The 27,602-nt window shown below is 37.1% G+C and overlaps 1 protein-coding gene across 1 annotated transcript; it reads left to right on the top strand.

Moving 5' to 3' along the window:
- The first annotated feature begins 7,047 nt into the window (after positions 1-7,047).
- On the top strand, positions 7,048-26,978 carry LOC122078591 (pleiotropic drug resistance protein 2-like). Its single transcript, XM_042644632.1, has 20 exons — positions 7,048-7,931; positions 8,099-8,219; positions 8,848-8,936; positions 13,742-13,826; positions 13,953-14,243; positions 14,328-14,418; positions 15,461-16,361; positions 16,504-16,664; positions 16,852-16,955; positions 17,109-17,274; positions 17,365-17,496; positions 18,210-18,340; positions 18,784-19,116; positions 19,784-20,074; positions 20,172-20,255; positions 21,560-21,693; positions 21,813-22,040; positions 22,254-22,425; positions 26,106-26,360; positions 26,556-26,978. The coding sequence occupies exons 1-20, from the start codon at positions 7,579-7,581 to the stop codon at positions 26,823-26,825; spliced, it is 4,392 nt and encodes a 1,463-aa protein (XP_042500566.1). The 5' UTR covers positions 7,048-7,578; the 3' UTR covers positions 26,826-26,978.
- The last annotated feature ends 624 nt before the right edge of the window (positions 26,979-27,602 follow it).

The raw sequence follows: 27,602 nt of genomic DNA on the forward strand, positions 1-27,602 counted from the left end.
AGGTAATGAAAGAGGGGTTGAAGAGAGAAGGGCAAAACTGTCAAAAATGGAGTGTGAGTGAGGGTGCGGCACTGTTTTGAGTTTTGAGTATTTTTGTAATCCTGAAACTCAATTTGGATGGATTTGTTACCAGAAACATTGGGTGAGTAATTTTGTAAGTTAAAACTTAAAACCCAATTTTGAGTAATCAAGTAATTTTCCCTAATAAATATTGGATTGGACAGTCAGGTCACATATTTAAAGGTTGACAGTTTATTTAGCATATTCTTGTTATTAAGAATTTGAATTCCAAATAAAGGAGAAGGGTCTTTTTGGGACTAGGCCAAATCCCACTCTACTTATTCTTTATTGTACAAAATGGTAAACAAAACCCATCAAACAGATTTGAATCTGTTTCGACCTTCTCCCTTTTTTTTTTTTTTTTTTTTTTTTTTTTATTAAAAAAAAATTAAAAAAATTCGCAAGATTCACCAGTCAGAATAAAATCCCGAAAGGGGTGGGATATCTTTTATTTTATTATTTTAATGATATCAGCCATTCAGCTTATTTTTGCTGTTTCCCATGCAAGCTTTCTTTTTTCTCCCTTTATATTTGTGAAGGCAATCCTTTGTTCACTCTTTAGATCTGTCCTTTTTTATTAATTTAGTTTCGACAAGGCTTCTGTTTTGTACTATTGTTACGGATTTCTAAATATATGTATATTTTTTGGTTTATGATTTCTAAATCTACAGCAAAGCAACGTCCAAGACCCAACTAAGAAATATCTTTATTTTATTTTTAGAGATGGTTTATTCTTTTTTTTTTATCTGATATGATTCTCTATAAGGTAAGGGTGTTAGATGTTAATTGGTTTGGTTCATGATTCAATTTGATATGATTTAGTTTGGGATTATTGTTGGTTTTTTTATTATACAGTTCATATTTGATTTAGTTGGTTCAGCTATTCGGTTTTAAAAGGTTCATAATTTAGTTTAATGGTTTGATTATTTGATTGATAATTTATTTGGTTTCACTCTTGAACGGTTCTAAACGATTTATAATTGTTTATCTGTTTAAAATTGAACTGATTTATATTTTTCTTATAATATGTAAAACCAAGATTGAAAAAACTTGGTGAGAGAGAGAGAGAGAGGCAGCAATGGGACATGCACAAGAATGCACATAAATTAAACTTTGTCCTAATAGTAAAGTGTCAAAGAATTTTCGATTGGGGTGTTTGGTTCGAAGAAATGTTGATGAGACGCGATATGAAAACTTGTGGAATCTATAACAAAAAGGAAAGAAGTATGTGAAAACAATCTTCAATATTGAAAAGTGAAATAAATAATAAAATAAAAATTGAGTTTTTTTTAAGCCACGATGAGGAGGAATCCTTTGACTGTAGGGCTTTAGATGTATACGAAATGACAACAGGTGGGTATTTTGGGGAACATATTAAAATCTTATTGGTGTTTGTTCTAAAGGATGGTGTAGTGATTTTCCCACGTGCTGGGGGGAAAAGTTATTTATAAAATGTTCCAGCTTCTGAGGGTGGACCTTAGCGAATGATAAGGTTGCTCCATGGCGACCTAGTGATTGATGGTTGAAGTCGGGACATAGTATTTTCGTAAAGAGGGGGGTAAGGCTACACACATTATAACTCTCCTCAGACCCTGCAGTGTCAAGAGTGTTTCGTGCACTAGCACACTCTTTTCTTTTATAGTTATCATTTTTTAGCATGTTTTGGAGTTTGGATCAAGCTTCCGGACACCCATGGGAAATGGCATTCATCCTAGGAGATTAGGGATGCAAGCACAGGATCCGAGGGGTGGTAGGGTGTTTTTGGACCCTAGGATCACACGGTGAATCTCATTGTACGGTCAAAGGAAATTTTGTACCCCCAAAAAAAAAAAATGGTGAACATTATGAAAGTTTCTATTCTTTTGGACAAGGCCGGAGATGGTGTACACATTGCCAATATTACATCCCCTCTTATACTCTCTATTCTTTGACATTCTCCCTACTACCAGACCATGTGGATTCCCTGTATACAAATCATTATGCACTTTTTTCTGTTTACTCATTGGCTTTGGCGTGGGAGATGCCAATGTATATAGGCATCGTATATATCCCTCTCTATTTCCTTTTATTTTAATAAGAAATACTGGTACTACAAACAAACACTTGTATTAAAGTTGTGGCTTTATCCTTGTTTGAATTGTGATCAAATGGCTAATATGTTTTTTTGGTAGAAAGCTGGCTTATATGCTTGTGGGCCCACATGTTGTCATGGGTGGGGAGACATTGGGGCTGGGAGAGTCAAGGGTCAACCATCCATGGAGCTTTGAGAATTGGTTGCATAGAATGATGAGCATCCATACTTCAAGTAAGACCCAAGCTTTAAACAGACATAGTTGGAAGCCAGAAACTTTTTGAGTGATTTAGGGAAATGATAAGAAGGTGGGAAAGTGCTGTTAACCATTACATAGGGAAGATTGGGATCATGAGAGTTTGTACATTGTGTCAGCAAAAACTGTGACAAGAAACCTTATGTGAGAAGCATTATGACTCTCTCTCTATAAACTATTTCAAAATTATTATTATTATTATTATTATTATTATTATTATTATTAATTTTCCTCACATTATGACTCTAATCAACTATTTGAAAAGGTTCATTTTTAAAATTTTCCTGTCTTCTTATTGAGCTGCAGTCCCAACGCCCCGAGGCCCCCATTGGTATTGGAGTAGTCTTAGAGGCACTAGCAAAATAGGGTTAAGGACCACAATTGGGTGTGAATCTGACCATTCAGACTTCTATATTACTGTTGGTGGTTAAGAGAGAACAATGCAAATTTGATTGGTTGGAGCAACCCTAGGAATCTTTGGTAATAGCTTCAATTGGGAATCTTTTTAGGGACCTCTCCCTCCATTGAAGGTGAAGGTCATGTATGGTGTACCAAACTCTACATTCAAAAATTGGTCAACTCTTTGAAAGATTCACAATGGTGGGCAGCACAGCTGAGCCCAGCCCAGTGCCCAATTTTGGGTCACCAAGATTCCTACTTCTGTAGCAATTGCTTTTAGATTTAAGAATTGCCCAATTTGCATACTCAGCCTCTCTCATTTTAATAGTGTATTTGACTACTGGATACACAATGTTTGGTGAATACTGAGCTCCCTCCACAATGTTTTCTGGAAATCAGAAAGAATCATTTCCCAAAAAAAAGAAGAGAATATCGCTGTCGATGTGACTATGTGAGCTAGATGAAAGATCAATTATCACAAGAAGTTACATGAGGGGATGAAGTTGTTGAGGGTTGATGTCTTATATTCTATCAATTGGATTGTGTTTTCCAAGGGCCATTAAAAAGCCCTTGGCCCCTTTTGGTGTTTTTGTTTTTGGGTCACACTGAACTAGGGTCCATGAGGGTTCGAGGGTGGTAACTTATGAGATTTTTTTTTATAATTTATATTGGGATAGTTACAAAAATTTGTATCTCTTCGTTTCTCCATAAATTGTTGTGATAGGTGTTATCAAGATTTTAAGAATTCTTTGAAAACGTAGATAGGTGTGCTGAAAAGAAGGTGTGATCCTTTCTTCATTATTAGTGAAAATTACGTTTATCTCTCTACGGATGTAGAGATCTTACCAAACCATGTAAACCCTTACATAATGTAATTGTTTGATTGCTCTTTCCATTCATTTTCTAGATCGTTTATAAGATTTCATTCTGCAGTCTTTGAACGTGATACACTAATGACTAATACATATAGATTGTTGAAAAATCAGCTCTCCACATCGTAGAAGTAGAACCGCTCTCCTAATCAAGAGAAATACATTTAAATCTGTTTGTCTTGGGAATCTTCAACTAACAAAAAAAAAAGGGTAGATTGCAACATAGGCCACCGTTTGAGCCACTTGCAGAGGAGGTGGTCCCTCTAATTTCCATAACAAGGTTTATTGGGAATTATAATTTTACCAAAGATCAAATGCAAAAATTGAAGAAACTCCAGAAAAGTCTCACCGAGGGAAATTGAAGGGAATGGGAGGAAAGTGAAATTTTCAAATTTAATAACGAAACTTTTGTAATGACGTTACATAGTCGTGTTACTAACTTTAAATCATTCAATATTTGGTTATTAAATAATAAAATTATGAGAAATAATACTACTTGATCGGTTGGCCACTATACTCGTGCCTATGCCAATGAGAGTGCATGCATAGGTATCCAACCAGAAAGGTAGGGGCGTCTTTTCATGGTGCCCAAGAGACAATAGTGTAGCCATGAAATTTGAATGAGAGGGAGAAAGACTATGTACATTTGCTCCTCCTAGACGTTACATGGAGTATAGTGCATTGAGTTGCTCTGTTTTTTAAGGAGGAATTCCGAAGATTTATAAAAAAATCTGGATAAAATAATCAATAAGACATATAGGAGCAGAAGGTGAGAGAAGGGGCCCAAATCATATCTCGTATAACATGGATGGTGATTTTTTGTCGGATTTTAGCCGCAAGAGAGAAGGGAGAAAATATAAGTAGAATTTTGCTTTACAGACGAAACCATGACGTTGAGGTAGCTTCCTTCATTAACTTCTTTTAATTAAACAAATAGTACAACTCATATAAACAACATTATAACCCCACCGCAAACAATAACTTAACCCACCTATCAATTACTATCCTTACGTACCATGTACGTTCGTTGAAAATTTGTGGTGCATAGAACATATGTACCATGCATTTTCATTGAAAATTGGTGATTCATTTAGTAAGGTAACTACTAACTTACCTGCCCTTCTCCCATGCAATTACCTGTATCTACCATGCACTTGAAAATTGATGTTTTCATGCAATTATCTGTATGTACCATGCATAGTGAGTACTGACCACAAAATCGACTTCTAAGGTGAGGGAACACAAAATCATATCAATCTACATCAAACCACTTTCGTAAGTGATGTGGGATCAATCCCATCATATTCGGGAAAACATCCTCTACCGTGAGTAATTGGCACGGCAAGACACGAGATGATGACACGTGGAGCAAGAAAATCGAATGGTGTTGGTGACCCCCCAGTTCCTTTGACCCACCTCGTCGGATTCCCATTTCAACTATTACAGGGTTTTCTTTACCAGCGATCCCCATCTTCCTGCGACTACCAACGATGGCGATAGGGTTTGTGTGACTGTGACGGAGCAGCGAATATTTCTTCATCAGGTAGACCAGCGACCTTCTTTTTGTAGAAAACATCGACACCAGCGACGACGGAAAGAAAATTGCTCTCTGTATATGAGCTTCTCCTCGCTTGCTGGTTTTTTTTTTTTTCCTCTGTTTGGTCAATGCAATAGTAAAAAAAGAAAAGAAACTCGTCGCTAGTCGATGTTTCCCATCGTTGGTCTCTGTGAGGAAGAAATCACACAGGTTAGAATGGATATGAACGATTGAGGTGAAACAACCCTAAGAAGAACGAAAAAACTGATGAAGAAATAAATATTCGCAAGGTGTGGTGAGGCCCTATTGTCACTGGTTTACCTGATGAAGAAATGTTGGCTGCTCCGTCGCGGTCACTGGTCATCGCAAGAAGATGGGGATCGCTGGTAAAGAAAACCCTATAGTAGGTGAAATGAAACGAGTGAAATAAGAATCCAACGAGGTGGGTTGAAGAAACCGGGGCGTCATCAACACCGTTCGATTTTTTCACTCCACGTGTCGTCATCTCGTGCCTCGCCACCCAATTACTCGCGGATCAAAATCCTCTGTTTTTCTCATCCCTGTTTTTCCTTGTTTTGCTACCTGCAGAACACGACACGTGGACAACAGAGGATCCAACGATCAAGGTTGGGTGAGGATTATTACATCCGGTGCATTGGTCTTAAAGTTGTCCACGTGTCGTGTTCTGCAGATAGTAAAATAAGAAAAAACAGAAATGAGAAAAACATAAGATTATTTTCCATTACTCGCGGCAGAGGATGTTTTTCCATCATATTCCACTTTGCTTTACTTATCAATTATTGCTCTTATGTGTCATGCATGTTGTAGAAAATTCGTGATGCATGACATGTATGTGTATATATATATATATATATATATATATACCATGCACTTTCACTGAACATTGGTTATGCATTTATTAACATAACTATTAACCCACCTACCCTTATCTCATGCAATGACATGTGTGTACCATGCACTTTCACTGAAAATTGGTGGTGCATTTATCACATTACTACTTATCCATTTACCCTTCTCCCATGCAATTACCCTAATGCATTATATACGATGAATATTGACCACATAAATCGACTTACAGGGTGAAGGAGTTTTAGACAATATTAATCCACATTAAATCATTTTCATAATTGATATGAGGTCAATACTTTCATCTTTCATTCTATTTATTTTTGTCTAGCAACATGTAATTATTTCCTAGGGTCTCTGGCACTAGGTTGTCACTTCTGCATGAGAGTTGAGATTGAGGATAGATTGTTCTAATACCATTGATAGTTTGATATAAATTTTAAAAAATTCAACCCCATAAATCAACTAATAAGCTGAGAGAATCCAAGACTATATCAAGCCCATTTAACTGTTAACATAATTTAATTGGGAGAAAAAAATGTGTTTTGATTAAAGAAAGAAAAATGCGATATCGAAAATGGGAGAGACCCTGTTTAACCCAAATCTGGACACATACACAATGTTCTAAGCACATACATGCATCTTTTTTATCTATACTAATAAAACTAGGATGCATGTGCCATTGCATATGTGATCATATGGAGAGAGAGAGAGAGAGAGAGGTTATGTTTAACAACAACAAATCTCAATCTTATTCCATTTAAATGAGGTTGGCTACATGAATCTATAAGTGTATAAAAGGAAAAAAACAAGAGACAACATTTTTAAAAAAATATCCCACCTAAAAGGATTGTTATACGAAATCTTTGTTATTTCTTCAATAAATCAGGATCAAACTTTTACTGCTGTACCTCACTTCTTGGGCCATTACACGAGAGTTTTTATAAAGTTTTTAGTGCTATCTTTCAATCATCACTACTGTGTACTCTCCCATGGTAACATGCATTGGATTCTGACCTTAGTGGAATCCAAGTGTCTGTTTTGGATTTGAGTCTGATACCCTCGATTCCTTGGTTGAAAAAGAGAAACTTCTTCCTATAATTTTTAGCTTCTGCTCAGTATACGAAGAGAAGCATTCCGACTACGGTTCACGTCCATCTCGAACTGCGCGTATGCGTCATCTTCGGCATCGCCATGAACTACTGATACTGCCCCTGTTTCTGTGGAAGATCAATAAGGATCCCAAACCGATCAACTCTTATCAGGGAACTGATGGAAATGGCGGCCTTAGGTTCAACCTTAATGGAAATGGCGAACTCAGTCTCAGACGACACTACATTCTGAAGTAAGTTGGAATAGCTTCTTCAACGAGTTAGGCGGCGGAAGTTAAAAAATCGAAGGCCGCCAACTTCTCCCATTAAGTTCTTGGATGCTTGTGTTTTGTCCAAGAATCGAGTAGATACAGTGGTTGTGTTGATAGTGGATTGGTATTCTGAGAGTTTCAGTTCGTTTTGAAATGGCATCGGCGTTTTCTGGTGATGATCTTGGGAGTAGCCGCAGAAGTTGGACTTCCACAAGCTTTCGCGAAGTGTGGACGGCTCCACCCGATGTCTTCAAGAGGAGCAGGAGGGATGGCGAGGATGAAGAGGACGAGCTGAAATGGGCTGCCATTGAGAGGCTCCCGACTTTCGATAGGTTGAGGAGAGGGATACTTAAGCAAGCTATGGACAATGGTAAGGTTGTTCATGATGAGGTTGATCTTACCAATCTCCGGATTCAAGACAAGAAGCTGCTCCTGGAGAGCATTCTCAAGTTCGTCGAAGACGACAATGAGAAATTCCTTCGCAGGCTCAGAGACCGAACTGAACGGTTAGTCTTTCCCCCTCACTTTTTTTTTTTTGGTGTCTTTCTAAATTTCCTTCCTTTTTTTTTTTTTAGCGTCTCTTCTTCTACTTAGTTCCTGTTCCATTCAAAGTTCTTCCTCATTATCTTTCTGAGATTTTCGTTTCGGCTCATTGTATTATTATCTGAAACAGGGTTGAAATTGAGATTCCTAAGATTGAGGTTCGTTTCGAGCACTTGTCAGTAGAGGGAGATGCGTATGTTGGAAGCAGGGCTCTTCCCACTCTACCCAATGCTACCTTGAACACAATCGCGGTGCTTATTCTTATCCTTGGTTTTCTTGATAAATAAGATTGGCTTTCTGTTATATTACCGTTAGATTCATCCTCTTTTGAATACATTTGTTCATTCTGACATTTTCCAATTCCCCCCCCCCCCAATTTTAATTTTGGAATTTTGTGGTATTATTTTTTATTTAATTTTATTTGTTTTAAGGGAATACCGCCTTCTGTAATCTCATAATTACGAATTGAGGTTTTCTTTGAAGTGTATATGATTAAATTTTGTCAGTTCCGGAAGGAAATCCTTCGACAGGGTACTTAGCTAGAAAGCCTAGAATATTCCTGCGGTGAAACTAATTTGGAATTTGTTTTTTAAGGTTTTTTCTTATGAGTGGAACAGGAAACATAAGCTCATAATAAATATTTAAATGTTATTGCCTGTTGAAAGCTATTACTTATCTTTTCCCCCCTTCTTCTTCTTCTTATTCTTTTTTTTTTTTTTTTAATGAACTGTCCCTGAAGAAAATTTTCAATTCTGTTAGTGTCAGTGAAGTGATTAGTAGACTTTTATCTCCTGGTTTTTTGCGTTATTTTCTTTTGGGATCCAAATGCTTCATTGTTGAGCTGATATATAGTTTCTTTCTTTCTTCAATTTCTTGAAGGGAGTTCTTGGAATGCTCCGGCTTTCGCCTTCAAAGAAGAGGGTTGTCAAGATACTTCATGATGTCAGTGGAATAGTGAGACCATCAAGGTATGCTACATCTGTTTGCTAATGTTGTAGAGTTGTTTCCTGTTTACATACAAATGAGTTGTATAAGCAAGGAATCTCATTACATCCAAATGGCTTTATCATTACTCTCCTAATGGAACCCTCAAAATCTTCCACTTGAACATATTAGAATTTTTAGGGCCACAATATGAATCAATAGTGCTTCATCAACCTATTTTGTGAGAACAATATTTAAGTCCCTATGTTAGTGAAACTAGTTATTAATTAATAATTCATACACTTGTAGGTATCATGGACCTCCGTCGGGTCACGATATGGTGCGTAGCGCATGTACACATACTAGGGTTCGACCCTAATGAGATGAGATAGTATCCCCTGGTCATCAAATGCCAAAGGGGGGATACACGTTATGGGTAAAAGGGAGTCACCACCTATAAAGGGTCTAGGACCCATAAATGTCTCCCCCAATCAAGGGAGAGAGACTACTGACTCTGATGGATAAAGCTGGTTTACACCAAGATTCTAGACAAGTGTCAAGTGACAGACTCGGAAGGTGTTAGGCATCCAGTCTGCCCGACCCTAAGGCCGGTCTCCTTCTGTTTGACTAAAGTTTGTTTGTACCCTCCTAACTAGTCCTAAATCTAGGTCACTGAAAACCCTAAACTATGTATCTGAGCATGACATGTGAAAACCCTAAACCAAGTGTCTAAATTATGCTAGATAGGTTATGATGCAAATAATGAAATGATTACGCTAATTAAAAAAATTAAAAAACCCTAAATTAAACTAACTCAATTAATTGAGCCTAACCTAGATGGATGATTAATGAATTTATGAAATCCCAAATTGAATTAATTAAAATGATTAATCCCAATCCCTTGCAATTTGTGAAATAAATTATTGCAATCCTACTTAATTTAATTGGTAAAAATATTTATAAATTAAATGAGACCTAATTAATTTATAAAAAAATGAAATGGATTAATTACATTAAATGAATGCATTTTTACTAATCTACCTAATCTAGTATAGGAGGATTAAACTAAACCTAAAGTTTAATTAAATTAATTATGAAACCTAATTGCACTTATTATGTTTACCTTAAGCTAATCTAAGATGAGTTAAACATTTTTCAAAACCTTAGTTAAGCTAATGAGAAGAGAATCTTTTAACTAATTAATCTAGTTAATTATCCTACATTAAATAATTAATTAATTGATCGATTAAAATAAACAAACCACTAGAGGGAAAAAGATTGGTAATTACACAAATTTAATAAATTGAATTGGATGAAGAAACCAAATGCAGTGATTTAAAAAGCTAAATTAACAAACCACAATTGAATAAACAACAGTTGTAATGGCTAATTAAGTTAACTACGTTACTTTAATCAATCTAGATTAGTACTACATTAATGCGAGTGAGGGTTGGAGTACAAAAGATATGAGATAGTAGGAAAACCTAAATCCTCAATACACACCTAATGCTACGAGCCGGTTTGAGGGGGGCCAGCCATGCCCTTGCTCACATTCGCCCTAGACTACGTCCCATACTTTATTAAAAGGGAAATAAAAGAAAATCATTTGATTTTAAAGCTTAAAATTAGGGGAATCCCAACCCTAAATTTTAGGACCGGATACATTACAGACTTGAAATCAAACCAAAATGGATAAAATAAAAATAAAGAACGAAAGGAGGAGAAGATTCCACACAGAAAATAGAAATGAAATAAAAGGTTGTGGGTATTACAAATATGGACTATCTAATCAGCAAATTAAAGAAATAACAAAAAAACAAGAAAATAAAATAGGAAGAAGAGAAGACGATGGGCTGGAGATGGATTTTGGCAAAGGGAAGAAGATGGGAGCTGTAATGGTTCAGATTTTGGTTATGGAGAAAGGTAAGTGGGAAGAAGTAGGGGATGATTTCAATTATGGAGAAAGGAGGGGGAGAAGAGGAGAGGATGAAGGAGAAGAAGATGGGTTTCAGTTGCAGCAAGGAGGGGGAGTGGAGATAGGCTTCGGTCACAGGGGAAGCAAGAAAGAGAGAAGGGAGAGAGGTGAGTTGCAGGTTCAGCAAAGAGGAACAGAAGAGGAGGAGAAGGTGAGTGGTGTCGGCGGAGAAGAATAAGAAGTTGCAGGTCTATGGATTCAACAGCAAGGAACAGAAGAGAAGGAGAAGATGAGAAGAAGAAGAAGAGAAAGGAGGTTCGGTGGGACTGGTTAGCAGTTGCAGCAGCAAGGAAAAAGAAGAGAAAGAAGAAGAAGAAGAAGAAGAAGAGAAAGAAGTTGCAGTTTTCGGTTCGGTGGGACTGGTTAGCAGTTGTAGCAGCAAGGAAAAAGAAGAGAAAAAGAAGAAGAAGAAGAAGAAGAAGAAGAGAAAGAAGTTGCAGGTTTCAGTTCGGTGGGACTGGTTAGCAGTTGCAGCAGCAAGGAAACAGAAGAGAAAAAGAAGAATGAGAGAAGGAGAAGAAGAGTTGGGAGGTAGATGAATGGTGGCTGCTGGAAGAGATGGAATAAGTTATAAGAGAGGAGGAAGGTTCGGAGGGTTTCAGTAGAAAGAAAAAGGAGGAGAAGATGGGTTCAGGTTCGGTTAAGGAAAAAGAAAGGAAGGAGAAGGGGGTGGAGAGGATTCGGCCATGGTAAAAGAGAAAAGAAGAGAAGAAGAAGAAGAAGAAAAAGAAGGAAAGGGTTGCAGGTTTGGAAGAAGAAATAGGAGGTGGCAGCCATGGAGAAGGGAAGGAGAAGAAGAGGAGGGAGGCGGCTGATTTTCTGCTACAGGGAAAAGAAGAAAGAAACGAAGAAGAGATTGGAGAAGAGATAAAGAAAAGGGAGAAAGGATTAGGGTTCTTGGATCCTAACCCAAGGGCCTAGATCTAAAGGATAAAACAATTAACAATTAAGTAGAATCATAAAGCCAAATGTAAATTCAAAATCAATTTAAATTAAAACAAACAAAAAAAAAATAATTAAGTTTGAATGAACCTAATTACATCTAATTGAACCATATTAAACCAAATTGAAACTAATTAAATCTAATTAATCTAAATGAACCAGTTAAATCTAAATACACCTAATTGAATCGGGTTACATCTAATAAACTATATTAAACCAAAATGAAACTAATTAAACCTAATTAATCTAAATGAACCAAATATTAATGAATTAGAACCTAATCTATTAAATTAGATAAACTAGTTCTAAATTACAATTAGGAGAAGAAAAATACCTTAAACCCGGCTTTAATCAAGAAACAAGGGGAGATAACTCTTGTGCTTCAAGCCCCAAATCGAACCGAATCGGACTAAATCTCCCGGATCAAGGAAGGATTAAGGTGTTAAACATTTAGACTTGGAGAATATTTGATTTTAGAGGGAAGAAGTTAGCCAAAACCTTGATGGGGCCATCCTCCCTCCCAAATTCTCAATTTTTTTCTCCTCCCTTTTGGAAGAGAGGAAGGGCTATACTTATAGCCTTAGGATTTGAGACAATTCTCTCTTATTTTCGATGTGGAACTAAAAAACTAGAGAGAATTGTCCAAAAAGGCTTGCTTTTGGACAAAGGGGTTTGGGCGCCATGTGGCACTCCTTGGTTACTCGGAATGGAATCTGATACCGAACTTTAGAGTCAACTTTCGGGGGTCATATATTTCAAACCGTTAGTCAAAATCCGACGTGTAATATGTCGTTAAAAAGCTCAATCCGAGCACTATCCAATGATGTGAGACACGATTGTGGTCTTGACTGGGAACCTTTACGAAAATATGCATAAAGTAGGGACCCGGATCATATAATGAAAGAGAGAATCGGGCGTCGATTCGCATCGTTCTCGCATCAAAGTATAATGTCCGACTTGAGGGGACAAACGACAATAATCTACAACATCAAATTCTAATTTTTGAAAACATTTTCTCTTGAAAGTTTATAGGGGAAAAATGGTCATTTTCTACTCTAAGCTTGAAAATTCTCCAAGTCTAAAATGTCCAACATGTAATTCTTCATATTGTCATCATTGCCGGGGGGTGACAAAATTCGGTGTCTACAACACTCATTAGATGAATATGGCTATAGAGTGAAATAACTAAGGTCACCACTTAATTAGAACGTAAAGTTACTCAATAAAGAAATTATTTCATGCAGTTTCGAGGGCAGAAATTACTGGTATCTGCTGTAAATTCCATGTAAAATCTTTGGATGAGATCATTTCTGTGATGAAAATTTTTATGTTATTTATTTTACTCCTGGCTATTTTACTTCCAAATAAATGGAGCCTTAAGAGAGAAGAGATGTATCCAGCCTAGTAAAGTAATTCCTAATTAAATGAAGTGATCCTCTACATCTCTTGAATTATTATTGGATTTCTATTTTACTAAAGTTCATTTCATTTTTCTTATCACATGTGAGAGATATCTTCAGTGAGCATTTAAGATCCTTGTCCCACATCTAAACCATGAGCGTGCATGGTTCCTCTACAGTCATAATGCTAGAATTTGAATTGCCTAATGTAAGAAGAAAGCCTATGAGCTAGACCTTACTTGATCCCCACTGTGGGGGTCTTCTTAGTATGAATCATTTTACAAAAAATGATATTTAATTATACGTCTGTTGCGATCAGTAACTAATTAGGTTGAGGAAAAGTTATCAATTATTAAGTTATACAGGTTGTGATGTAGCATCCAAACCCAATTTGGGGACCAAAACTGTTCATTAAATTTACCCAGTTACTAATTTTTGCAAGTACTAATTTATCTAATTTATAGAGTATAAATGATGTTTAAAGTGTTGCACTACCTTTATTTTCTGTACTTAATCATAATATGATCTTCAGGATGACACTGCTTCTGGGACCTCCGGGCTCAGGGAAAACAACATTGTTGCAAGCACTTGCAGGAAAGCTTGACAAGGATATAAGGGTCTCTCTCTCTGTGTGTGTGTGTGTGTGTGTGTGTATTGTGTGTGCTTGATTACATAGCCACTTGTTTATGGATGTAAGTATGGCTTGATTTCCTTCTGTTTAACAATATTAGTACAATCAACAGGTAACTGGGAAAATAACATACTGTGGTCATGAGTTGGCTGAATTTGTACCTCAGAGAACCTCTGCTTATATTAGCCAGCAGGATCTTCACAATGGTGAGATGACAGTGAGAGAGACTTTGGATTTCTCAGGACGTTGCTTGGGGGTTGGGACCAGATATGAAGTGTTGGCGGAGTTGTCCAGAAGAGAGAAAGCAGTAGGTATTAAACCAGATCCTGAGATTGATGCATTCATGAAGGCTACAGCAATGGCAGGCCAGGAAACTAGTCTGGTGACAGATTATGTCCTCAAGGTTTGCTGCGTCCATTCCTGTATACCTGTCTTTTCTTGTTAAAAAGCTGCTTTGACCAGACTGATTTTTAAGATTCTTCAACAGATTCTTGGATTGGATATCTGTGCGGATGTTCTCGTGGGTGATGAGATGAGAAGGGGAATTTCTGGTGGACAAAAGAAGCGTGTGACTACTGGTATGTACGTATTTATAGAAGTGACACATTTTCTCCCACACATGAACTTGAAAGTTCTAAGCCATCTTAAATTAGTTCCTCCAGTTGGAACTTGGAAATTCCTTGGTGGTTCTGCCTCTTATTTATATCTAAGCCAAATATTGGTTTTCACTCTGCTAATGTAGAAAAGTTTTACATTGTCGATGCATTTAGTTATCTTGGATTTCATGGGCATGGATGAGGCACTCTGGTTGCATTATTTCTTTTCTCTTGTTGGATTTAACCGGTAGCTTTTTTGCTTCCTTATTGTTCCATGGATTAACGTAAATGTGCAAGAAGGGGGCCTCAAAGCTTTACTGATTAGAATATTGATCGTTTAGCATGAAGCTATTTGATTTACTGCCTCAGCAAATACTCGATTCAAAAAAGACTTAGTGCCCCCCCCCCCCACAACAATAAAAAATACCTCATGCATTTTGAAATATTCTAAGCATGTGATTATGCTGTTATGGTATACATCTTTGCTATTTCTCATCATACATTACTTTCAAAAATTTTCTCCCAGTTTTAGGTCAGAGGTCAGTTATTTCGGTTCATGTTTTGTGCTTTTAGTTTCTTGCTTAATTTTCTTGGTCTACTAGCATTGCACCTATGTGATGCATGGGAGTTTTTGGGGGAGGGGATATAGATGTATACATTTTTCATATGTTTCTGCTGATGGTGCTGCCCCTTTGATCTATAGAAAGCCAAATAAGAAGGGAGAAGAGGTGTCTGAAGGAGAGACGTGTGTGTGTGTGAGAGAGAGAGAGAGAAAGAGAGAGTGGATAGTGAAGGAGAATAAGTTGAGCGTATTTAGGAAAAAGACCAACTAATCAAAATTTCAAAATATAATTTTTTTTTTCAGTTGGGATAAGGCTATGTTGTTTTTTTTTCAGAAATAAAAATAAAAATGCTGCGAACAATCCACCTTTCTTTTAATAGATAGATGGTGGTGTAACACCTGTCTCATTAGTTGCAAATATTTTTCTACAATCTAACAGTAATTGATGACTCTGAGGTGCAGGAGAGATGTTGGTCGGACCAGCAAAAGCTCTCTTCATGGATGAAATATCTACTGGGCTTGATAGTTCAACCACTTTTCAGATTGTTAAGTTCATGCGACAGATGGTCCACATTATGGACGTAACCATGATCATCTCTCTTCTACAGCCTGCTCCTGAAACCTATGAGCTTTTTGATGATGTTATACTACTTTCTGATGGTCAGATTGTCTACCAAGGACCACAGGAAAATATTCTTGAGTTCTTCGAATTCATGGGTTTCAGATGCCCAGAAAGGAAAGCAGTTGCAGATTTTCTCCAAGAAGTTACTTCCAAGAAAGACCAAGAACAGTACTGGATCAAGCAGGACCAACCATACAGATATATCTCAGTTGCAGAGTTTGCAGAATGCTTCAATTCTTTCCAAATTGGCCAAAATCTTTGTGATAATCTAAGCATTCCTTATGATAGAACTAAAGCACATCCTGCTGCATTGGTGAAAGAGAAGTATGGCATCCCTAACTGGGAGCTTTTTAAAGCATGCTTCTCAAGTGAGTGGCTGCTTATGAAGCGGAACTCTTTCATCTACATCTTCAAAACCAGCCAGATAACAATCATGTCAATCATTACTATGACTGTGTTCTTTAGAACAGAAATGAAGCATGGTCGAATAGAAGATGGGACAAAATATTATGGAGCATTGTTCTTCAGTCTGATTAATGTAATGTTCAATGGAATGGCAGAGCTTGCAATGACGGTTTTCAGGCTTCCAGTGTTCTTCAAACAAAGAGATCACCTATTCTACCCTGCATGGGCTTTTGGGTTACCAATTTGGCTTCTCAGGATCCCCCTCTCACTAATAGAATCGGGAATATGGGTTGTTCTTACATATTACACTATTGGGTTTGCTCCTTCAGCTGGCAGGTAGATGCACTTTTAACTTTCCTCCTCCACCTCTCCCTGGGAAAAATTTTATGTCCATGGATTTTTGTTTTATATAGTTACTCAACTAACAATGCCACTGAAATCAAAGTTCCTTCTGTGGACACTTCTTCAATGCCTTCAGGTTTTTCAGACAGCTCTTGGCATTTTTCTGTGTACATCAGATGGCTCTATCTCTCTTTCGGTTCCTTGCAGCAGTAGGAAGAACACAGGTTGTTGCCAACACACTTGGTTCCTTAACCTTGCTATTGGTTTTTGTGCTTGGAGGATTTGTCATTGCCAAAGGTGAGCAGACCCCCCCAAAAAACCCAAAAATGGACTTGATTGTGATTTAAGTAAGCACAGCTGCTTCAATCTCCTACCAGGTTTTCTGTTGATACTTATTTGATATTTGATTAAAAATTCCCGAATTATTATTCAATACAGTTGGATAATCAGATTAAGCAGCAACTTTCCTTTATCCTGCCATCAGATGACATTGTGCCATGGATGATATGGGGCTACTGGTCTTCGCCAATGATGTATGGACAGAACGCTATTGTCATGAATGAGTTTCTTGATGAAAGATGGAGCACTGTAGGAGATTCTAATCTTCCTTTTTTGTTTATATTTTAAATGTTGTCACTACTATCATCTGATTCTTCTATGTACACATGTATAGACACAATGCATATAGGAATTGTTTACTCTCCTTCCAGGAACCATGATTCAAGTTTCTCTCTGATACAGCCCAATCTTGACTCCAGAATTCCTGAACCTACAGTTGGAAAGGCTCTTCTCATATCCAGAGGATTTTTTGTACAAGACTATTGGTTTTGGATCTGTATTGGAGCACTTGTTGGTTATTCTCTTCTCTTCAATGTTTTATTTATTGGGGCACTGACATATTTGAATCGTAAGCTATCATTTTCTCATTTTTCTGTCTGTGCTACATTTAGTGTGATTAGGAGTCTATCTTGATTTTTCTCCCAAAATCTGATTGTAGCTCTCAGTGATTTTAAAACTGTAATTCTGGATGATGATCCTGAGAAGAAGTGTGAGAAGTCATCTTCAAAGGAGGAACATGCATCAAGATCCTCAAACGCCAGTTCATCATATAATGCTAACACATTTAAAGGTTTGAAGTTTTACCTGCTTATGCTTCTTCTGCAGCTCATTTCGGTTGTTTCCCTTATTTATTTTTCATTTGAAGCAATGGGTGAGAATGCTGGGGGAATAAGCAAGTTATCTGAAGTTATTGCAATTCCCAACAACCTACCTAACCAAAATTTCTTGTACATATTTTCCCTTTACCCATCTAATGCTGATTTGTAGTATTCAGTTTAAGAAAATGATTGTAATAATGTCTTGTGTCCATTTAAAGAATGGCAAAAGGTTTAACATTTATAGATCTGCATAAATTGCCTTTGGTTGCAGCCATTTCTACCAGCCTTCTTTCACTTTCTTTTATGCCATACATGGAGATAGTTTCCCTATTGTAGTGTCATTATTATCCACTATCCCCTTAATATTTAAGCCATTAGTACGGCAGTTTTAGTGCTTAGTACTACTATTTTGGTTTCAAATTAAATACAAAACATCCAATTTAACATTGATATTAAAAAGTAGGAAAAAATGAAAATCTTATCATGGTCAAGGATTCGTTAAATATTTCTTTATTTAAAGCAACTAATCAACTATGACTTTTTCTTTGTATTTAACATACGCACACTCTTACTGTAACATGGTGGTAACATTGCTAATGTATAGGTTTTAAGATTACACTTTTATCATGGAGGCCTGTGCTATTTTATTCTCATTGGGTTTCTGATATTTCATCAATTGTATCAGGTATTGATATGGCAGTGAGGAACACCTCAGGAAATGTTGAAGACCATGCTCCTAAAAGAGGAATGGTGCTTCCTTTCCAGCCCCTTTCGCTTGCATTCGATCATGTGAATTATTACATAGACATGCCTTCTGTGAGTCACTTGTCTCAGGCATTTAAGTGAACACTTTTTTTCAAACATCTTCCGACTTCTCTAATTAAAACCATGGAATGCAGCATAAATGGTAAAAGAATACCTACTGATAAGTCTATAAATACGATGGACATGCATCATATCCTATCTTCCAACTCCAAGATCATGATTTGTATCATATGGTTCCTATCTGGATCCTGTTGATCCTTAATGAGATTCAAGCTCATGATTCATTAAAACCTCTCCTAGGATCCAAATCATCAGCTGTATCATTTTGATAAAATACTGATGCTTACTTATCTTATAGAAACTTCCTGTAGTTTAAAATTGCTTATCTGTGTAAGATCTTGTTCAGTATATTTTGGCTGCTTATGGGATCTGTTGTAGTCTAAAGTACAACTTAAAAAGTCTTGTGGCGGAAATTTGAAAATTTTCTTTATCAGGAAATGAAGAAGCAAGTAATTGAAGAAAGCCGTCTCCAATTGTTGAAAGATGTTAGTGGTGCTTTCAGACCAGGTATTCTGACAGCATTAGTTGGTGTCAGTGGTGCGGGAAAGACCACCTTGATGGATGTGCTAGCAGGAAGAAAGACTGGTGGATACATTGAAGGAAGTATCAGCATTTCAGGTTTCCCAAAGAACCAAGCAACTTTTGCTCGAGTTAGTGGTTACTGTGAACAGAGTGATATCCATTCGCCTCGTGTTACCGTTTATGAGTCTCTCCTGTTCTCCGCATGGCTGCGTCTTGCTCCAGAAGTAAAGAAGGAAACAAGGAAGGCAAGTCACTAAGTTTCCATAATCATCTTTTTTCTGCTCCAATTCAAACACACTCATTTTTCTAATTATGGATTTATGAGTGGGCTATGTCTTGTTTCTTTTTTTTTTTAATCTGGTTATAGGGGTTACTTTACCACAAAATTCAGCACTCCTGTGTTTTTTGGAAAGCCACATTTTAGCATTGTTGGGTCTTCATGGTTTGGCAGCTTGGTACTAGATTAAGAAATAAGCCTACTTTGGGACAAATCACTCAGGTCATTGATTGTGTTAAGTCAGATGGATGGATGAATGAACCAAAATATCTATAGATGTTTTTTTAGAACTAATTTTTTTTATTCAAAAGAGGTTGAAAACGACCTTCACTAAACTTCCTTATTCTAACCTCACTTCGTGTTTGTTTTGTGATTCTGAATTTTGACTTTCCTACCATATATATACAGCTGATAGTAATAAACCTTGCGTGCTCTTTGTCAAGGGATTTAATTGACTAATTTTCTTAAAGCACTTAGCAAATTATGAAACTTTTTTTCCCTTATGAATCATGGAAACTACGTAAATCAATCAGAACTATGAATTAGTAATTTGTAGGAACATGACCCTAGACCTGATGAACAATGTTTTTACTTGTTATACTCTCTCTCTCTCTCTCTCTCTCTCTGTACTGCAGATGTTTGTGGATGAAGTCATGGAGTTGGTTGAGCTTAATCCACTGAGGAATGCTATAGTTGGCCTTCCAGGAGTAGATGGTCTTTCAACAGAACAGAGAAAGAGGCTCACCATAGCTGTTGAGTTGGTTGCTAACCCATCCATCATCTTCATGGATGAGCCAACATCAGGTCTCGATGCTAGGGCTGCTGCAATAGTTATGCGTACAGTGAGAAACACGGTGGATACAGGACGAACTGTTGTCTGCACAATTCACCAACCAAGCATAGACATTTTTGAAGCTTTTGATGATGTATATCTCGCTTCCTTAGGTTCTTTCTCGTTCTTCTGAAGCTGGTTTTCAAGCAATAGGGACACATCTTCTCAACTTGATGTCATTTTGATTGCAGTTACTGTTGATGAAGAAAGGAGGACAAGTCATTTATGCTGGAGCTCTTGGTCACCGTTCTCACGAGCTTATAGAATACTTTGAAGTGAGTGTTCATCTCCCACTTATAAGCTTGGTTTTCATTAGATTTATTGAATTTCAGGAGGGGTAACAACAACATGCCAACTAATAACTTAAAATAAATTTGGATTTGGAGGATCATTTTCATACTTTTGTTGAGCTCTATGGAGTTTAACGTCCCCAGCTGATAATTTAGGAATTAAATTGGATTGGAGGATAAGTTATGATAAACTGTGTGGATGATTACTTGTTTATTTAGCCATCTTCGTTGTAAAATGTCAATCAATTCTGTTAGCTTGACATGATCAGTGGTCGCACATGGGGACAAAGCATGTACATAAAATTTCAGGTATAATATTTCCTTTTTGAAGAAAAATTGTTAAGCTTCTGCTTTTGCCTACAAGTTACTGCTTAGCCTTATAATCTTTCAATGCCAAACAACTGCAAGACGGACATACTAAGACTATATGCTATTATTGGGTGGCTAACCTAATGCACCTCACTTCCATATATTAAAAGTTGCAAAGCAAAATCAACCTATATGTTCCTTTGCTTGATAGAGAAGACTCCAATGAAACTTGGAGGAATGGAAGTATAATTTAACTTCCTTCTCTAGTCTCTTTTTCATTCTTCATATTCCTTGTTTCATGGTCTATGTGGTGGCCATGTGGTGGTTTTGTGTCTGGTGGACCTCCACCGGCTTTCCCTCTGGTTTTTTGGGGTGGGGTGGGGTAGTTGTGATTTTAGATTGTGTTGCTTTTTTCTTTTTGGGCATGCCATCTTTTGTTTGAGATTTTAGGGGGATGGTTGCTCCCGTATTTTTTGGCCTTCTGTTTAGTTTTTTGTGGGTGGTGGGGCTTCCTTTTGCCCTGCCTCTTATATTTCTTTTGTCTCCTACTCCCAGGAAAAAAAATGAAAATTTTAAGAACTATTATATGAATATGAACACAAAAGCATGTATGGGTTGCTTGGTACAAGGTCTAGAGGTGGTGGTCTTGAATGCTTGTGGTTGACAAGAATCTTCTGGTGCTTTGTTCCCTGCTGTTTCTGCTTCCAAGTCTTTTACGAACTGATAGTCTGCAGGATAGTGATCATTCCTGTCAAGATCATGCACTGCTTTTAGATGTGTTCTTTTATATTCCTAGAAGGACCCAATCTGGGCACTAGATTGGGCAAGCCTAGTATGGGATAGATTAAAGGGCCTGACTTTACATGTTCCATCAGCTCTAGTGCTTTTGGCATGTCAGTAAGGTACCTACCTTTCTTGAAATTATAAATGTGGACCTTTAACAAGAAGTCCCAAGTGATAATATGTGTACCTCTTTGCAGTCTATCTCTAGTGTTCCTAAAATAAAAGATGGTTATAATCCTGCTACATGGATGCTCGAGGTCACTACTGCTTCAGTTGAGGCACAACTTGGTCTTGATTTTGCAGAAGTTTATGCCAATTCTACCCTCTATCAGTAAGTGGATTATTGCTGCAATGTTGTTAATTCCTGCCAGCTGGCAAACCTTTTCTATTTTTGTCCGACTTACCAGTATACTTGTGTTCAACTTATTCTTTTTTCCTCCCTTCTTTCAGGAGGAATCAAGAACTTATCAAAGAGCAAAGCACTCCAGCACAAGGCGCCCAGGATCTTTACTTCCCTACCAAATACTCTCAAACCTTCACCACTCAATGCAAGGCTTGTTTTTGGAAACAGTATTGGTCATACTGGAGAAATCCACAGTATAATGCTGTCCGATTCTTCATGACAGCAGCAATTGGTATTCTATTTGGTGTCATCTTTTGGGACAAAGGAGAGAAAATGTAAGTTTTGACACTTGAAATTTTTATTAACCAGTGTTTTTCGTTAATTCCAGAAATACAATGATGTAATCAGCTCTGGACGATTATTTCACTATTTAAAATTTGTGATATGATTATGATGCTTTGAGTCCCAACTTTGGACTGGAACTATTTTTCTTCTTGTTGAAGTTTCCTGTTTCTTTTCTTAAGTTGATCCCATGCTGTTATTAACAGGAGCAAACAACAAGACCTACTCAATCTTCTGGGAGCTATGTATGCTGCTGTTTTTTTCCTTGGTGCCACTAATGCTTCTGCCGTGCAGTCTGTTGTCGCAATTGAAAGAACTGTTTTCTATCGGGAAAGAGCGGCAGGGATGTATTCAGAATTGCCTTATGCATTTTCTCAGGTGAGAAAAACAGAACTAATTTTCCATCCCTTGTGTTCTGGGTAGGTAGGAGAGAAAAAACTGTAACCTTCACCTGTGTGAGTTTGGAACAGTAGAAAAACGGTACCAGGAATTTTTTTTGAGGGGGGGTGTGAATAAATAAATATATTAAACCCCAAAGGGAGGAAAAAATGCAAGGCAAAGATGCCTATCAAAACAGGGACAACAACCCAAGTATTAATAAGACTATCAAATTTGGAACAACAAAAAAGAGCAACGAGATCACACTACATTAGGTTATGTTTTCCAATTGGCTGAGCGAAGGAAAAAAGGAGCAAACCTAATACATTGACTCTTCAACCTACACCAAAAAGAGACTTGAGTGTCTTCCCAATGAAGCTCCTCCTCTTTTTTCTACAAATATGAAGCTTCCTCTATATTTTGCAACATGTTGGAAGCTTCTCTATCTCTTCCTTCTCTTACTCTTCCGAGAGACCAACTAAAGAGGCTGCATGCCAGTCCGAAATATGAAGGATTGATTTTTCCCTCATCTGAATCCATTTTATTGCCAGGCAAAAATGCCATAGATTCTGAAAGCTCCTCTGAAGAAAAATCTGGTCCACGTGTTGATAGTGAATGTGAGAAAGAAAGAGACCTACTTGGCATAATTGGCACAAACTATATGGTGGACCTGAAGTTACCATTCTCAATAAATTCTCTCCAATCTGCAATACTGTGTAGATGGCTGGTAAGATTTAAAATGTAACCGCAAGCCTAAGGATCAGTGTAGCTATGGGTAGAACACAGGGAGAGCAGCCACTTTATTTTTGGCTTCTTTTAATAATACGAAAGTGAACCGATTAATGGTTGTGATCTAATTCTAACAACCGTCCTAAACATATGTATCTAAAATAACGTCTTAACCGCTTGTCATATAAGAATTTAAATACTTAAGCCACACAATTAAAATTAACTAAATAAAAATAAACAACCCACACAATTAAAAAGAAATGAAGAAAAAAAAATGTTGAAATAAAAATAAAGTAAAAGAAAGGGGATAAAGCTAGAGAGAGGCTCACAAGTAGATTTCTCTACATAGCCCGAGGGATGCATCATAATATGAGCTTCCCTACTTGACCAGAGAGTTATTCTTACAAGGATTGCTCTACTTGGCTTTAGGGGAAGGGAGGCAATTAAAATAAAAACAATAAAATGATGGTTCTATGGCTAGGAGGGGCAAAGCCAACACATACACTAGCCATGAACCTTGGGGGAAAGGAAAAGCAATAATGTAATGACTGAAATTAAAATCCTAAATTAAGAAAGAAAGGGTAGTCAGAAGCGGGAATGAGAGGGGGGAAAGAAGACTATTGAAGAAGCTTACATACCTGAATCAATGCTTGAACTTGAAAGCTTGAGTGATTTGAGATACTGCCACCCTAAAAACCAGATCTGGAATGAACCAAACCTGAAATTTCTAGGCCTAGAGAAAACAAATCTTGAAAAAAAAAGAGATGTTCCACGGCTCGTGATATTGTTACCTAGATCTAAGCCTAGAACTATAACTTTAAAAATTACAACTCAATTGCATAAATCATAAACATAAAAGGTTGAATAAAAATAAAAGAGTGCTTGCATTAATTGAAATAAAAAGCTATTACAAAAGTGATTAAAGCAAAAATAAAGAAGAACAAAAACCAAAGAGAGTGAGAGAGGGAGAGAGAGAAGAGAACTAAGCATAAACTAGAAAATAAACTAAGGAGAATAGTCCTTCTAGGAGGGGGGAGGAAGGGGTTTTTATAAGGCTTTGGTCTTGCTTCCTTCCTTCTACAAGTCTTTTTTAAGAAAAGAAAGAAAATAAAATAAAATAAAATCTTGGTAAAAATCCTCATTCTCTGAGACATTGCGTGGGAAAAGAGAGAATCTGTTTCCAAAATTAACAAATTCTATTCCTTCCCTGCAATATTAATCAATATCTTGCAATTTGACTAAATCAAAAAGGAATCTCTGCATAGTATCTTCAAGATCTTGTGAGGTAGCAAGGGGAGAGAATAATCTTCAAGATTTTGTAGGAGAGAGGATGTGGTACCAATGAGTGGGTCCCACCTTTGGACAAGTTAGTTTAAGCTTGGGCTGGTTCTTAATTTACTTTAAAGCACTTTCTCTTGTAGACTTAGAAACTAAAAAAAAAAAAAAAAAAAGTAGTACTATCCAAAGTGGGGCAAAATGTACACTTATATCCCTAAGATTTCACACATTATTGTGCTCATCAATGGCTCACGTACTCATTTATATGGATCAATCAATTAGTGAGCAAACTTTGTAACCAGAAATGGTACAGTGGATGGACTAACTGGGACATGTAAATACCTAGTGTGTTAACCTTTTTTCCCTAACATATATTTTGGCTATTAAAGTTTTATTCTATATCATATGCCCCTTCTTTTTCTGGCTTGATCTACACCACTCCCCCCACTGCGGTGTTTGGGGAGGGTCATAATGTATGCACCCTTACCCTCGCTCCACGAGGAGGCTATTTCCAGATTCAATCCCGCAACCACTACGTTGCAGTGGAGCAACCTTACCGTTGCGTCGAGCAACCTTATATTTATATGTTCTTGAACTATAGTAACATAAATTTGAAAAAGCTGGAACAAAGTCTTGGTCCTATCAGAAATGTTAGTGGATGTGCAAACTCTGTAGTTGATATAGCTAAAACATCTATGGCTGGGGAAATGGTGACAATTATTGTTGACCGTTAGGGAATAATCACACAAACTATGGGATCTTGGATGACTTCATTTTCTAGTTGGTCCTCGCCACCTACCAGCAACAATACCTTAATATTATATCTATTTGTAGTTTTGTACTGTCCAGTTATGAGGCGCCACAGGAACCACATGTACAGCAACCCAGGCCTGCATGTGAGTTGGGAAGTATTATGGAATAATCCAGCGTCAACTAACTGTTGGGCCTTGGATGACTTCACATTCCAAATCGGACTCTCCATTTAGCAGTTAAGATTTTGGGTTGGATAATTTAATATTGACTTGAAATTGACATTCTCCATTGAAGTGAACCAGGAATTTCTCTCTAATTCTTATTGGGTTGAAGAGTGATAGTCACTAAGCCCCACTAAATATCATTACGTGTGTGATTCTAATATTGTAGGAACCGTCACTTATCATCAAAGTCTTCTAAAACAGGAAAAAAATTATCAATGGATTAGTGGACAAAAATTCTAGTCTTTCTCATGCTTCTCTAATTTTTCTACTAATGTTTACTTCACTCGATTCTTTTAAAAATTATCATTTATATTGAGGGTTTTTTTCTTTTCATTGGCTCTATTTGTTTTTAGTTAAAAAAATTCGAGCAAGCAAAATTTTATCTACAAGGTTTTGCTACTGGAGAATTTGCCAATGTTTGTTCATGCAAGGTCAAATATTACAACAAATTTCCCAGTGTTTGTTCGGCACCCATTTACATGTAAAATTTTCCTGTTAGTTTAATATTGGAAATTTATTTTGCTCATGGCGACAGAAATTTTCAGAAGGAATTGTTTTTTGCTCGATTTGGGCATAAATTTAGGATAAGAAACACAGCCTAATAAAGAAAGAACTAAAGGACTGGAAATACTTGAAAGGGTTTTTTGACCTATTCAGTGAAGCAGAACTAAACTTGGAAACTATCTTATTCTACAGGTGGCTATTGAGACAGTTTACATTTCAATTCAGACCTTGCTCTACACTCTTCTTCTTTATTCTATGATTGGGTTCCAATGGCAAGCTACCAAGTTCTTGTGTTTCTACTACTTCATATTGATGTCCTTTATCTACTTCACAATGTATGGGATGATGGTGGTAGCACTGACTCCAGGCCACCAAGTTGCTGCGATTGTTATGTCATTTTTCGTAAACCTCTGGAATTTGTTCTCTGGTTTCCTCATTCCTAGGCCGGTAAGTGAATTCAAAAGCTCATAATGATATCAAATGGTGATAAATATGATGCCCATGCAGGTGCAGGACCCATGATCTTTTCAAAGGGAGCTCACTGCAGCTCAACTAGATTGATAGTTCAGAGTACTGATGACAGAAGTCAAAAAATATGCATTTTTATTGTGTACCAGAATCTGATACTTTTAATCTTTGCAGCAAATTCCAATATGGTGGAGGTGGTATTATTGGGCTTCTCCAGTGTCTTGGACACTCTATGGCATTGTGGTTTCTCAGGTGGGTGACATTGATTCATTAGTGAGCATACCAGGAGCAGGTGAACTGACAATAAAGATGTTCCTAAAGGATAACCTGGGCTATGAGCATGACTTCATTGGATATGTTGCTGTAGCTCATGTTGGCTTCGTCCTCCTATTCTTCTTTGTCTTCGCTTATGGTATCAAGTTCTTGAACTTCCAAAGAAGATAACCAGGTTCAGTATGAGGGGGGAAGATTCATTTAAAAAACAGGTGTATATTTGGGATTGCTGGGTTGTTATTATGTAGAGGAGAGAAAATAATTCTTTGGTTATCTTCCAAAGAACCCTATTTTTATTTATTAATCAACCAAAGAATTTGTTTATCTTCTCTCCATCCAATGGTTCAATTCATGTTGATCAAATCCTACGGTCAAAATGCCGCTAGCATTCCTAATTCCTAGGTACTACACTAGCATACCTGTCATTTTCCCTTTTATATATTATAACAAAGGGTTTTGGATTAAGAAAACTTTTCGGACTCACACGTTCACACCCAAGGTTTGAGAAGACAGAACAGGTGTTAGGATCGGTCGACCTGGATTTTTTTTTTGGGTAACGATTGACCTGGATCAGGTAGGATAGGACATAAACATCCCTGGTTCAAATTAACTAAACAACCCCATTTTTTTATTTTATTGTTTTGCCCATTCTCCTGCGACAAAAGACGTTCCAGGTAACTGATATGGTACTATTCTCCCAATCATGGTTTCAAGTATCGGTCGTATCGGTTGCATCGGATTGGTATCAGCTAAGACTGATCTCCAATCCAATATTGATCCGAATTGGTTATCCGGATTGTTTGGGGGGTAAAATAGGAAAAAAATAGTATTTTTTTTTTTAAATTAGGGGTAAAATAGATCGATACTTACCAATCCCATCCGATCTGGATTAGTATCAGTAGAGATCGATTCCGATACCATCCCCTAAATCCTTGCTCCCAATAGCCC

Source organism: Macadamia integrifolia, chromosome 1 (genome assembly GCF_013358625.1).
Source record: "Macadamia integrifolia cultivar HAES 741 chromosome 1, SCU_Mint_v3, whole genome shotgun sequence".
Lineage (NCBI taxonomy): Eukaryota > Viridiplantae > Streptophyta > Magnoliopsida > Proteales > Proteaceae > Macadamia > Macadamia integrifolia.

Excerpts from the sequence above, each read along its gene's own strand:
- LOC122078591 (XM_042644632.1), top strand. The coding sequence starts at position 7,579 with ATGGCATCGGCGTTTTCTGGTGATGATCTTGGGAGTAGCCGCAGAAGT. Across the intron at positions 20,256-21,559 it reads AGCTTATAGAATACTTTGAA|TCTATCTCTAGTGTTCCTAA; the intron begins GTGAGTGTTCAT and ends ACCTCTTTGCAG. Across the intron at positions 26,361-26,555 it reads GTTTCCTCATTCCTAGGCCG|CAAATTCCAATATGGTGGAG; the intron begins GTAAGTGAATTC and ends TAATCTTTGCAG.